Source organism: Carlito syrichta, unplaced genomic scaffold (genome assembly GCF_000164805.1).
Source record: "Carlito syrichta isolate Samal-C Ts95f unplaced genomic scaffold, Tarsius_syrichta-2.0.1 Scaffold305309, whole genome shotgun sequence".
NCBI lineage: Eukaryota > Metazoa > Chordata > Mammalia > Primates > Tarsiidae > Carlito > Carlito syrichta.
The window spans coordinates 39,071-54,147 of NW_007249405.1; the positions used below are offsets into that span (position 1 = coordinate 39,071).

Sequence of the window (15,077 nt, forward strand, 5' to 3'; positions counted from 1 at the left end):
AAAAAAAAAAAAAAAAAGAAAAACACTTGCCTTAGTGACTTTATAATTTTAGCCTTCTACTAAAATGGAGCAGTTTGAAAGTGAATTTTAAGAATTGTTTTAGAAATTTCAGTATCCTTTTCTGTGTATTCATTAGCTTAATAGTCTTGAACTGTACAAATAGTAGGAGTAAAAACAATATTTTCTTTCTTTCAGCTGGTTTATCATGCATTGCAGTTATTAGCATATACAGCCCTGGGTATTTTAATTATGAGACTAAAACTCTTCTTGACACCACACATGTGTGTCATGGCATCTTTGATCTGCTCAAGACAGGTAATATGGTTATGGTGGAGTATAATTGCTATGATAATTTTACGTCAACATTTTATTGAGTGACCCGGAAATAATAATGAATTACCCAAAGTCTTCCAAGTCATTATAGATAAGGTTCTTCATGGTTTTGTACTTATCTTTTCTAAAGGGTAAAAGCCAAAACTGATCATTTTCTGTCTTTCTAATTTCTAAAATAGCCTTTGGTGTACAACGAACACTAAATTAGTTGGCTGTGCTTATTAGTGATTATTACAGGTAATTAAGCAGAGCTTAATTGCAGAAATAATTTTTTCACATTCATATCATAAATAACTCTAACAATTGATTTTAAGTTAAAAGCACTTTCAAATTATATATTACTTTTTAGTATCAAGCTTAAATTTTTAAAATTTATTTGTTGTACATTTGTGTGTACATCCCTGACTTTTGCCCTTTTAAAATTTAGTTTAAGCCTTGCTTGGTGATTTGCAGCTTTTTTTTTCCTGGATAACTGACCCCTGCTCTGTATTCGCAGATTTATGTTTCTCCTTAGTGCCACCATTTCATCAGTCAGCCACCTGTAGTGCAATAGCAATGCCTGTCTTAAATGTAGCAGATATTTCTAAGCACCTACACTGCTCACTCTAGGAATAGGGGTAGAGGAGTGGATGGAAAAATTAATAGCCAAATTGTATACGAGGAGGGACCCCCAAAACAATTTATTTATTAAAAATTGTATATTGTATGTTTAAACTTCAGTCACCTTCAAAGTACTCTTGTTTGATGTAATACATCTATCACAATGCTTTTTCACTACTCAAAACAGTTTTTGAACTTGACAATTTTTATGCTTTTTAGAGCTTCTGCTGTTTTTTGTTTCACCTCATCCACATCAGCAAATGTTTCCCTTTGAGAATTTTTTCATCCACGGAAACAAAAACTGTCACTTAGGGCAAGATTGGGAGGGTTAGGGCATGGGGCCTCGTGCCGTTTTTGGTCAAAAAGTGCTGAACACTCAGCATGGTGGGGGTAGGTATGTTGTTATGGTAGAAGAACCAGTCACCTGTTTGCCATAACTTGGGATGTTTCTTCTACTGATGGTGACACAACCTTCTCAAAATTTCCAGGTGAAAACTTTGGTTGACTATTTGATCTGGAGGAACAATTTCTGCATATACTATAAGGGGCCCACCATCCAAAGGATAATTCTGGTTTTTTTGAGGGTCTCCCCTCATATGTGCCTCAGAGAGCTTGCAATCTAGCTCTATAGACATGTAGAGAAACAATAATGAGAGAACAATAGGGACAAAATGTTGTTATTAAGTGTGGACTAAAATATGGAAAAAAGTAGCCTGCCTCGAGTTTTCCAGTCAGAATATCGGTATTACGTTAGAGAGGAACTGCCTTCCACTGTTGTGACTCCTATAGGCTGGGACAGGAGAGGATGCTGGTTGGAAACCTTTCATAGTGTCTCATTTTACAACATGACTGAAGATAGAAAGCCTCGCCTCAGGCTGTGTGGGATTTCTGCTGTCACAGGGTCCTGCACTCAGAAGCACCCTGTACTTGGTTTAATTGCTTGCTGTTACTGTTTTGAACTTCTTAATAATTTTTGAACAAGGGTCCCACATTTTTATTTTGCACTGGGCCTTGTAAATTGTGTAGGTGGGCTTGATTTTACTCCTGGGAGTAGAGAGAACAGGTTGAGAGAAGAGCTTCTCAAGTCATGTTCCACCTATGTAAGGCTGGTGGTAGAATTATTTTGATCCTGAGGGTTATTGTCTTTGGAATTTTTCACTAGGATAATCCTTTGTTTGGAACTTTAACAGAGACCACATTCTTTTCTGGGAAGAATTTAGCCTATTGGATGCGTACTACTTTGTACTAACAATTGACAGTGTATTCTTAATTTGATTTCAGCTATTTGGATGGCTCTTTTGCAAAGTACATCCTGGTGCTGTTATTTTTGCTGTATTGGCAGCAATGTCCATACAAGGTTCAGCAAATCTACAAACTCAATGGAATATTGTAGGGGAGTTCAGCAACTTACCACAAGAAGAACTTATAGAATGGATCAAATATAGTACTAAACCAGGTAAAAAAATAAATAAATAAGTTATATTTAGCAAAATGTTTTCCCATAATTTTATATACCACTACAAAATCTTAAACCCAACCATTTTCAGTGATTTTACTCTTTCCAAGCAATATTACTTCTAGAATATCCAAAAAAAGGAGTTATTAGTCCTCAATCCTGCTTAACTGGTTTGCAGAGGAAATGTTATACATATTTTCTTAGTAATTTATTTTGCCATGTTCTATGAATTTTAATTTTTTTCAAAATGTATTCAAAGTTAGAAACTCCAAGTTTAAAATAATTTTTATTATGCTTATTTTTATAATGAATTTTTACTATTAATCCTTCACATTCCCTCTTGGAATTAATTCATGGAATGTAATCTTTATTCATGTATAGAAGAAAGAGGGGCTTTGTTGTCATCTGAGTATCAAATGATTGAATAGTAAATCATCTTCTAGAACTCTGTGGTGCTATAAAGCTTTCCTAGTCAATTTGATACTTTGCTCAAATCAGGAAATATTGCTACGCTTTTTTTTTTTTTTTTAAGAAATAAAGAAATCCCTAATGATGAGATGATGATGCTCTATTTTTCGAGGTAAATAGTTGGCCCAGGCCTGGTTGCTAACTACCACTTTATCAGCCCTCTGACTTCATCCTAGTTCTGCCATTGAATCTTGAAGACGTGAACTGCATTAAGTCTCTACTCTGTCACCTGTGGAATAATTGCATTGAACTAAAAGGAGACTTCTTCTCATACTCACTGAGTGCCTTTCTAAGACCTCCTTCTTGCTTTCCAGATGCAGTGTTTGCAGGTGCCATGCCCACAATGGCAAGTGTTAAGCTCTCCGCACTTCGGCCCATTGTGAATCATCCACATTATGAAGATGCAGGCTTGAGGTCAGTACACAGTATCACATAATCTAAGATGAATTTTTCATACAAACGGACAGTGAGTGAGGAAACCAGCAAAGTAATGAGGAGTGTTTCCAAAAGGATATGAAGAACTGGAACTTAATGAGTCAGGGGAGTAGAAGACTTTGAAATGAGACTACTAAGGTAGAACCAAAACTGTTAAGGCTTTACAGGGCAGGAAACTACATCCTTTGGAATTGTCTTATCTGCCAGGCAGAAAAATAAATTCATACCATGTCAATTTCCTGTAGGCCGACAGGGCTCCAAAATATCCAAGTTCTTATTAGTCATCATCATCCTTAAGTTCCCCTGGAGATTCAGAGATGTATAGTGTTTAGTAAGGTTTTTTCTTTAATAGATGATTTTTCTTGAGTTCTGAGTAGCATTTTAAAATAAGACCCCACTGAAAGAGGGTTTTATTCTGGTTTCACCAATGTGGCCTGCTAGAACAATCTTGGGTATTTTGGGGTTTGTTTGTTTGGGGGGTTTTTGAGACTTGTTTTTTCCCTCTCTTTTTTTTTTTTTTTGTAATTTAGAGCCTTGCATTTGCATAGAAGAGGTAATAGATTTAATTTTTATGCAATTTCTAGGGTGAGTGAAGCGCTTCATTTCTTGAGCAATTAGGTGAATCCTGTTGGTGTAGTCTTTTGTATTGTAGTGGGATATACATTTTGTAAATAAAAAGTCTTTTTATTAAAAACAAATCTATTTTATCAAGCTAATTTTCCAAGAAATTTTATTGAATAACTTTAGTTTTTCTTAAATTTAGAAATAAAATGGAGAATCATTTAATATGAATTATTGTGGATGTCAAGGTTGGGACTTTTGCAGCTTCAGAGTAGTCCTGTAGTTGTATTTGTCGTAGTTCATCCCTGTTCACATGCAGGGTACCTTACTCTTATGTGTGATAGATGGTGAAGAATTTAAAAACAAAACAAGTGAGCAAACAAAAAGACCATGTTTGGAAATAAAAGGATGCATTAAAACCAAGTCTCTTCTCCCAAACTCATACTACTACTTCTTCTGCTTTTGACCTCACCAGTGCCCTTAGCAGGAACTCCTAAGAGGAATTCTCTTTGATCTGATTCCTCTTATAGTCTTTCTTCTAGTCCAGGGTCTAGTCTAGCCTACGATACCAGTCTGTGGCCTGTTAGGAACTTGGCTGCACAGCAGCAGGTGAGTGGCGAACAGGTGAGCAAAGCTTCATCTGTATTTACAGCCCCTCCCCATCACTTGCATTACAGCTGAGTTTCACCTCCTGTCAGATCAGCGGGGGCACTAGATTATCATAGCAATGTGAGCCCTATTGTGCACTGTGCATGATAGGAATCTAGGTTGCACGCTCCTTATGAGAATCTAATGTCTGGTGATCTGAGGTGGAGCTGAGGAGGTGATGCAAGCACTGGAGAGCAGCTGCAAATACAGATTAACATTAACTGTGAGATTTGACTGCACAGAGACCATAATAAATCAGTTACTTGCAGACACATATCAAAATCCTGTCAGTGATTGGCAAGTGAGTTGATACTTAAATTGTACAGCTTCATCTGATGGCAGGCTTTAAGTCAGAATCCAACACTTATTTTAGTCTGTGTGTGGCGCACCCATTATTTTATTTACCACTTCCGTGTGTGCCTCTTTTTTTAATGGTAAGTTGTATAATCATTTCATCATGTATTGCAATGTAATAATAATAGAAATAAAGTGCACAATAAATGTGCACTTGAATCATCCCAAAACCATCCGTCTCTTTACCCCCGGTCCATGGAAAAATTGTCTTCCATGAAACCGGTCCCCTATGCCAAGAAGGTTAGAGACCGTTGTTCTAATCCATTCAGTACTTTCTTCCAAATATGTTGCTTGTATCCTTTTAACCTTGAAAAATTTCTGCCCAATTATTTTTCTTTAGAGCCAGGACGAAAATAGTATACTCAATGTATAGTCGAAAAGCAGCTGAAGAAGTGAAGCGAGAATTGATAAAGTTAAAAGTAAATTATTACATTCTCGAAGAGTCATGGTGTATAAGAAGATCCAAGTGAGTATTGAACACAGTTAATGTTTTATAATCATAAGACATTAAAAGTTAATTCAAGCTCATGGCAAGTGCTTTGCCGCGGTGGTATGTGTGAAATACACATAACATTTTGCAAAGTATAGGTGGAAAATAGTTTTTAATAATTATTTGAATTGGAGTCTTTTCTAGTTATTATAAATATGTTTCTTTTATAATGAATTTCATATCATACTACCTTACAGAGATTATATTGGCACCGATTGATAATTTCACAAAAACTTCTATTTAAAATGGGATGTATTTTCTTTCAAAAGACTTTGAGACTCAGAAGCCAAATAATGGGGTGTCTCCTTGTAGTGAAGTCAGTCCAGCAACTGATAGTTGGGACCTCCATAGTCCGTACCACATCTCTGCACCACAGCATGTTCTGTCAATGGATAGGACACTATCAGTATCAACTTAACATGAAACTTTCCTCTCTTGGTTTTCACATCTTATTTGAATGGAAAAATAACTAGCTTTACTGTGACCCATATTCCCATGAGTTTATAGTTTTTAAAAGTTTCTATTTCTACAGAAAAATTGACTAAGCAGAATATAGCTACAAGCAACTGTAAGATCTTGAAAGCAAATGTGAATTCTAAAGCTGACTATCTAGAAATGTTGCACCTGGTTGACTAGACAGCAGACAACAGTATCCTGCTATTAAAGTACCAAAGTATTTACTCCATGAAAACCACAGCACATGAGCAGTTTCATCAGAAATGAAGGATATTTTATGGAATACTATTATTTTTAAAATCTTACTATCTTTAAACAAAAACCTTCAGGAGATTGCTGTATGTGTGACTTAAGCATACTTATATGATACATGTACCATATAATTCAGTTTCAAAAATAAGGGTGTTAAATATTGACTCATGAGTGAAAATTGTTCTGTGACATTGTCTACACATCTTTGCCCACAAGGAAACTAAAATAACTATTGGTTGCTGAATGGTTTTTCCTAAGAATATGTGCCAAATGACTTGAATTCAATTAGGATTTATAGAAAATGGTATTTTCTAATAATCTAAAAAATGCTTTAAGCATCTGCAAATATATGAATATATATGAAATTCACATACTCACTTTTAAAGGTATTTTATAAATTTAGGACAGAAAAGTTATAAGCATCTCTCATAAAAATGTTATGAGGACATTATAATAAATGAACAATGGGCTGACAGTTGCAGTAGGTGGATCTCAGATTCTTGACAAAGCTTTCTGCCAGAATTGGGATCTTCCTTATTTCCTTGGGCTTCACTCTCTTGAGACACCTGTAAGTTACTAGAACATAAATATAATTTTTCCTCCAAACTAATGATCCACCCTGATTCAAGATTCTTCATTTTTTTCTCATAGACTCTTGCATAATATTTGGATATATGAAAATTGCAGACAGAGGCTCTGTGTTCTAAGGTATTGATAGAGCCCCTTGTTCTGATTGGCAGAGTGCTGGTTCATGTACACAAATTGAATATAAAGGCACATTTAGGAAGTATGGCAGTAAATCTTGCACATTAAGCAAAATCAGACATTTAACTGACTCCAGATTACTTACAGGCTTTTAGACTGAGAGCTGAGATGGAGAGGGGCTGTGTGCTGAATTTCTCCATCTGGGCCTTGATTTGCATTGTTGTGTCTGTTGTAGGGGGTGTTGAGAGGGAGGAAGCTAAGAAAACAACTTTCTCCGGTCTGTCTGCCCCACTCATTAACTAAAACAGCACTTTCCATCTACTACAAGATTTAAGCCAGGCTGAGGACATGCTGTCAGGAAGCAGACAGATCCACTCTGCTTCAGTCTTAACATAAAACAAAAACTGTGCTTTCTTTTCTCACAGGGAAGCAAACAGGGAACTCAGATAGGAGAGGAAAGGGAAGATCTAGTGTTTACAATTATAGAAGGAAGAACTGAGTTTCTTGCTTTTGCCTTCACTCTGCATTTCAGTTACACTGGCCTGAAACACCAATAGGTTACTGGAACACGAAAGTATGTCAGAACAGATAAAGCAAGTGAGAAACTCAGACAGGAGAAGAAAGGGAAGAAGGACCAATTTTTCTCTAGTGCTTAATCTGTGCCCAACACATTGGTGAGCACTGTATTTAAATGATCTCGTTTACAAGTGATTTAATTGTGTGGCTTGATTATTCCTTAAATACTTGACACTGTTCAAATGCAAACACTAAAATACATGCAAATGCAAATTGTAGATGAGTTTTTAATTAACTACTCTTTTATTCTCAGTTCTCTGCTAGTTTTATTAATTTCAATAATAGGGTTGACATAAAATTAAAACACATGTATTCAGCAGAAGAAAATTTTTTAAATTTTCACCAATGCTATTTGTAGATGGGTAGACTGGGGAAACATTAGGAAGCTCAGATAGGACTAAAGAATGTTGCAGGAGGCAGACAGAGCTCACAAAGGCAGCTCTTTGCTCTCTCTTTTCTCTTAAAGCTATTGAGCTCCTGAGAATGCTGGGTAGTTTTCTACTTCCTACATATCTCACTCTCTATCACCATTTGGCCCTTGGTGTTGTAACAGTCCAGCCTTGACATGTGAGAAAATTAAAAGTAGAAAACCCATGCCTGGCCTTATTGTCTTAGGCATTCAATGTTAGTAGAACCTAGTGTCAGTGAGGGTATGCAGGAAGTATGCACTGGGACTCTTCATGGAAACAGTTGCTGGCAAGACCTTTCTAGGAGATAGTTTGATGGAGGAAGAGTAAAAAATTGTGTAGTTCTTTAACAGTGATAATGTTGCCTCTGAAGTTGAGCTTGCAAAAAGGAGATAGGCACAAAAATGTTTATAGCAGCCTTGTTTTATAACGGCAAATGGGAAATAATTAAAATATCCATCCATAAAGAACTGGTTAAATAATACATATGAGTACTGGCAGCTATTAAAAAGAATAAAGTAACTATTTATGTACTGAGATGGAAAAATGGCCACATTTTATTGTTAAAGAGCCCCAGAATAATCCAGTTTTTGTTAAAAACAACCCAAGAACATCTATATATATAAATATGTCCATGTCTGTATTTGTGTGCATGTGTGTCTGAACATAGATAAGAAAAGGTCTTAGCAAATGCTGGATTGTTTATATATGTCATCTCTGAGAAATGACATTGGAGATGATGGTGATTTTCATTTTATTGTTTTGTTTAGGTCTGTATTTTGATACTTTTATTATGATTGATTACTTTTAAATTAAAGATGTTATTTAAAAAGTGAAAGTAATGTACATTCCTGCTTTTGTGTTTGCTTCATGGTAGAGAGCAGGGGTGGGACTGCCACTAAGGAGAAAAGGGACTTGGCTTTAAATTTAGTTTACTTTATTTAAAAAAGAAAGTGAAGCAACTGTGAAAGAACATAAGCAGTTGTCAATTCTCTATAATTTTCCATATATTTTTCTGTTTTAAAAATATCTTAAAAGACAAATAATAAAGTATGAATGCCAAAAAAGCCAACAGTTAATATCTGTGAAACTATTTTTTTTTTTTTTTCATTAATCAGTATTTTTTATTATGGCTTTGTGGGGTACAGTTAAGGGTTAGGTGTACAATGACGTTTCATTCAGGCACCCTGTAGATAAGAAGTGTTTTCCCATCCCCCGACAGATATTTGCTACTGTTAATCCCATCCCCCTCCCCCCCATAGTTTCCCAGTACCATCCGTCATTTTCTCATAGTATTGCATTGGATGTTCAAGGTCCATTATATGAGTGAGAACATGTGATATTCGGATTTTTGTTTTTGTGAGAGGTCACTCAGTATTATAGACTCTAGTTCCATCCAGGTTGCAGCGAAATTCATGATTTTGTTCTTTTTTATGGCTGCGTAGTATTCCATCGTGTATATGTACCACATTTTTTTAATCCAGTCCTCTTTTGATGGGCAGCATGGTTGTTTCCAGGTTCTTGCTATTGTGAACAATGCTGCGATAAACATACGTGTGCAGGTATCTTTTGTGAAACTATTTTTGATTTAAAATAAATGTTACAGTTATTTTGCAGAACTTTGGGCAAAATAATGGGATACTGATTTTACTTGTCATTCCTTATAAAAAATATGTTGCTTTTGAGATTTAGTCATGCGTGTAACTAAGATGCACACTTAATATTACCAGATTTTCTTTAAATTAACTCATTTTAGAATACCAGCTGTCTGACTTATGCTTTTTCAACTTTAATGATGTTTTACTTCACAATGGTATGAAAGCCATATGCATTCAATAGAAACCGTACTTCAAGTACTCATGCATTCATTCTGTTTTTCACTCTCAGTACAATATTCAATAAATTACAAAGCAGATTTTGTTACAAAGCAGATTTTGTGTTAGTTGATTTTGCCCAACTATAGGCTAACATAAGTGTCTCTAGCATGTTTAAGGTAGCTTAGGCTGAACCATGATGTTGAGTGGTTAGGTGTATTACATGCATTTTCAACTTGTTTGCCTCTTAAGATGGGTTTATTGGGATATGGCCTCATTGTAAGTCAAGGAGCATCTGTACAATTGACCCAGCTTTCCTGTGAACTAAGCATATCTGCTAATTAGAATTTCAAAAATCAACATTGTACCTTTTTCTGTGTGCTGGGCATGGTGCTAGATACCTGTTCTGTCTTTAATCTTCACAACAACCCTATGTCAATGGTATTTGTTTCCTAATTTCACAAATGTGGAAACTGAGACTGAGGGAAGCTAACAACGTAACACTGCTTTCTCAGCAAGTAGCTGGAACAGAGTTTAACTGAGGTCTCTCTCATCCCAACAGCTGAGTACATGTATTCTCAGGTCTGATTCTTCCTTTATAGTTCGGTTTGCTGCATTTACCTTGTCCTAGAGTCATGGCATCTTATAAAAACATAAATAACTATGGTAGTAGGATTTTTAAAATGAAGTTAATTTAAATAGAATAAAATGAGGTCAGGAACAAAAGAAGTGTTATGCTTTAGCTGCAGTTATATAATGTGCATTGATTTTTAATGTGCTTTTTAATTCATTTTCCTAGGCCTGGTTGCAGTATGCCTGAAATTTGGGATGTGGAAGATCCTGCTAATGCTGGGAAAACTCCCTTATGCAACCTCTTGGTGAAGGATTCTAAGCCTCACTTCACTACTGTATTCCAGAACAGTGTTTACAAAGTCCTAGAAGTTGTGAAGGAATGACTGCCACATGAACTGCCACTTACAGAGAACCACATCAGTAATGGTTTTAATGTTTTGCTAATAAGTCATGTGTTGTTTTTAATTCATATCCCAAAAACTTTTATGGGTAACTGTTTTCAAATAGAAAACGTTTTATTTGATTACTTTGAATGTCATTCTTATTGTAAAGATGACTTATACCCTTATCAATTGGTTACTATTTCAATTCACCCTTAAAATTTGCTATGCAAATGAGTATATGCTTGTACTTGACTTTAATATTTGTGCTGTGAGCAAAGCTACCTGTATTAAAAAAATGCAATGGGTCGCAACAAGGATGATATGAAAATATTGGTTAATTCTGAAATGTAGAGGGGTTGATTTTGCAAATTATGGACTATTAATGTCCCTTCTTTTTTTCTGCCTCTTGCTCCTGGCTTTTGGACATTTCAGTGATTATTGTAAGCTCTTCTGTCATGCAAGCTCTTCTGTCATGCCAGCTCTTCATCAACTTGAGTTATAGTAGGTGGGGCAGACATGGGTATTTGCCATGTGAAATTATCTGTTTATTTCACTTCCTTGTGTTCTATTCTCTCTTGTTCTTGTTAATGAAGTCTTTTCTGCCTATTATCAGTCACATTCTCGGACTTAGTAGTTAGGACCAAATTTCTTTAACTTCCAGCCATATGGCATTATCATGCCTCTCTCTCTCTCCTCCCTCTCTCTCTCTCCCCCTTCCCACATTTTTTGTCAAATAAGTGCTGTTTGCTCATTTAATTGTTTATCAAGTACTTATTCTTGAGTTTAAAAACTTTTAATGGTAACTGTGTTTTTCTCATTTTTTAGCATTATTCAAATGTTTATATTTTAATACCTTTAAACCACATTTAAAATTTTTTGTGTTTCATTGTAGTCTGAAGCAAAACTATTTTGAACAACCCCAGATATAATGCATCTAGAAACTAATGTATATTTGAATAGACATAATTTATAGTGGAAGAGTAGACTGTTATATATGGTAATATTTCTTTTACTATTAAGATACAGTAAAACATGACTAGTTTTTCTGTCAAAAAAAAGTAAATGAATAATGATAAATGAATGGAGTTTTCATACTTTCGTTTTAAGAATGCCTGTCTTTAATAAGACCAAGCCTTAAGCCTTATGTTATAATTTTGCATCTAAAAAGTATCATTTCAGTATGAGGATTGAGCATATTCAGTCTTTCTCTATTTTTTCTATTTATTTTGAGAAATTTTCAAACCTGCTTTGAATTCCTTGTATGAATTTTTGTTTCTTAGAAGTTAATTTGTGTGAAATGAGATTCTCCAAAATGATGAATCCTCATAGTTCTGAAAAATGGTTTGGGGGTTTAAAATTCTAAGCAAACCATGACGTGGCTGTCTACACATTTAATTATATGGTGTTCTCTTTATTAACCACAGGCAGATTAACCTCATTGTGAATTGTCCTTGAGACCTGAGTCCTTAGGGATGGTTTCCAGTGCCTGCTTCTGGGAGCCACTGAGTATCTGTTCTCTTTCTGCCTTCTTACCAGAGCCAAAGGACATGCGTGGTCTGGGGGAAGCCCTGGCTTGCTTATATTAGTTAGCTGCAAAGGCAGTACATCCAGCTGAGGAATGTGCCCTCAGTGAGGAGCACTGTCCCCAACCCTGCACCAAGGCCCAGGGAGGCTCCTTCCCTGAAGGTGGCTTAGGAGATTAATTCTGTCAGTGTTCTGCAGATTTGAGGTGACTCTTTCTCATTTGCTGGTTGACTGTTTTATTTCTTAGGCTTTTGCCAGTTTTAGAAAACAAGGAAGCAGCTGGGGATTTGTGGATTAGGAGTAACATTTGAGCAATGACGCGCAGCAATCCAGAAAAATGGGAAGAAGGCACCAGGGCCGAGGAGAATGAAAGTCGACGTGGGAGGGAAGAGGGGAGGTGTGCTCTGCTTTATCTGCAGTTGTTTTTCACCCAAATATGGCTGATTTTGTACATCTAGCAGTTACAATTTTTAACAATCATACTTTTAAAGTTATTCACTATTTTTCTCACCCTCCAATAATTCCCTTTTAAATAAATTTGTATGTAATGATTGGAAATTCTGTACAGGAAAAAACATTAAAATACTGTTATAACTGTTTCATATGCAGGGAACATTGAAAGTAGTCTAAATTAACTTTTTCCAGAAGAATCCTTTTGTAACAGTATTTATGAATGTAACTTCCCCAGCAAGCTATGATTATGTTTTAGGCAATTCAGTTTGGAACAGAGGCCTTGAGGGTCCACTGCACATGCAGCCTTGACCACATCTCGTAGCACGGTGCTGTCGAGTATAAATAGCTTTTGTGGTAACGTAGAGTAGTAGTAGGTTTCATATATACGACAAAACAGTATTAAAGCTCAGTATTTAACATATTTTTAGCTTTCAAAAATATTTTTGCTTTAGTGTGAAGAGAGTAAGAACAGAGGCGATCAAAATAGCTATTGCTATAACATTTAAAAAAAACAAAGTTAGGACAGTATGTCTATAAAAAGGTAAGCCTCTAAAAATGCTTGGCAGAAAAAGTATAGTGTTAAAACAGGCCTGTGATATTAAGGAGAAAATGAAAGGATATGCCAGGAATAAAGTGATATTGCATAGGAGTATCGTATTTTTATGAATTTTATGCCAGTTGTTTACATGTACTATATATGTTAAATAAAAAAGATCACAAAAAATGTGGAAAGTGTTTTTCTTCATTGTTATTTTCTTTTCCACCTTAACTGTGAACAGCGTTGGCCTTATTTTATAGAAAGAGAGCTGTGAACTGGTTTGAGTCAGATCACCGTCCTGAGAAGAGGGGGAGGATTGTAATAGTGGAATGTACTCCTTGGTCTTTTCATTGGTGGTGTAGGTACTGAGATTACCCAGACTTTTCTTATATTTATGGTAGAGTTACGTACATTCCTTTATCCTTTCTGTCAAGGGACATAATAATCCATTAACACTGTATATTGGGGGATAATAGAGTTGCTGAAAGCTTTTTTTCACGTATTAAACCATCGACAATTTGATGTCATAATATTTTCTAAATTTTAGCACCATGTTTTTACTTGATAAAAACATCAGCTTTATTGTTCTGTCTCTGTGGAGGAAAGGCAGTTTAGCTCCATTCATTCCTTTATAATTAATTTCTTAACAAGGTGACATTTTGATTTTGACATCTTTGGGGAAGAAGGTGTTCTAACACTGGCTCTCAAAATTAGCAGGCATCAAAATCACTTGGAAAGATTGTGAGGCCCTACCACAGAAATTTCTGATTCAGTTGGCCTAAGGTAGGGCCCCAGAGTTTGTATTTTTTTTTTTTTTTTTGACAGTTCCTAATGATGCTGTTAGTCCAGGGACCTTACTTGAGAACCTCTGCTCTAGTGATTGGGGACAGACTAGGTGGTTGATTGCCCTCTAGGATACGCTCTATCCCCGAAATCACATCCCAACAGGGCAACTTAGAGGGTCCCTCAATTTAAGATTCCCTTTGCTTCTTGGGGGCATTGCTTGAATACAACTTGCAGGGAGCAAAGAACAGGTAAGGTAATTTTTAACCAGAACACTGATGTGACTTTTGAATCATTTAAATATCTGAAGCCATAAACTGGACCTTGTATTTTTATGGTTTAGAGACAGAAAAGGAATGAAAATCCTTTGAAATAGAACTTCCTTTTGTAACATTACTTGTCTAGAAGAAAATAAATTCAGTGATATGTGGGGATTTTTAAAAAATCACTTTCCACTTTATTACTTTTGTTTTGGCCCCAGAAATCCTCAATCTTCTCCCTCTGTTAGAGGGCAATCAAGAGTCAGCACTAAGTCATGGAGCTGCCTGCTTCTCTCTCCTGCCTCCCTTTCTCCTGCCTCCAACTAGAAGTAATTTAAATCAGTAAAATTATTCATGATGCAGGAAAAAAAGATACTTTTAAACTTCTTTACACTCCTGAAATGGTCTTTATTTCACAGCCCTGTATCAGGAAAAATACATTTTACATTCAAAGTTGAAAAGGAAATTAAGGCATGAAAAGGTCTTGGAAACTCTTTTCTTTTACATTTCCTCCCACGAGAGAGATTTCTAAATTCTGAGTGAATATGAGAATGGAAGACTTTTCTCTCTTAAGATTTTGAGTCATTGTATTGTAATTAAGAGATAAGATTTTCCTTTTTTTGCAATGACATTAAGATAGCATTGATATTGGCTCCACTTTAAAGCAATGTTTTCTATAGTTTTCTAAACTCAATTATCTCTAACCCAAAACTCTTAATTACTTAAAATATGCACAATGTTGTCAAAATGACTTTCGAATAAATGGTAGTACTGCCTGGTGTTCTGTTTCACAGGTATGCTCTTTTTAATGCTGCGTAGTATCATCTCATTGATTTTTAAGCACCTGGGTAGATTTTTTGTTTTGTTTTTGCTATATGCAAATGTAATGCCTTGGGAGGAAAAATTTGAATTTAGCAAAATTCAGCATATTCAGTTGTTATGCAATTTCTGATAACTTGAGTCCTTAGCCACTTCTGAAAAAATAGAAATGAAAATAAAAAATGACCA

General features: G+C 35.6%; 1 protein-coding gene across 1 annotated transcript in view; it reads left to right on the plus strand.

Annotated features, from left to right (window-relative positions):
* The window catches only part of DPY19L1 (dpy-19 like 1), a gene marked incomplete at its 5' end in the record, with an annotated part of 48,202 nt that extends 34,990 nt beyond the window's left edge, over positions 1-13,212 (plus strand). Inside the window, 5 exons of the mRNA XM_008061525.2 lie at positions 196-315; positions 2,215-2,389; positions 3,172-3,271; positions 5,196-5,321; positions 10,355-13,212. Coding sequence (XP_008059716.2) covers positions 196-315; positions 2,215-2,389; positions 3,172-3,271; positions 5,196-5,321; positions 10,355-10,511 — 678 coding nt within the window. The remainder of the gene's footprint in view (positions 1-195; positions 316-2,214; positions 2,390-3,171; positions 3,272-5,195; positions 5,322-10,354) is intronic.
* Between the last annotated feature and the right edge of the window lie 1,865 nt (positions 13,213-15,077).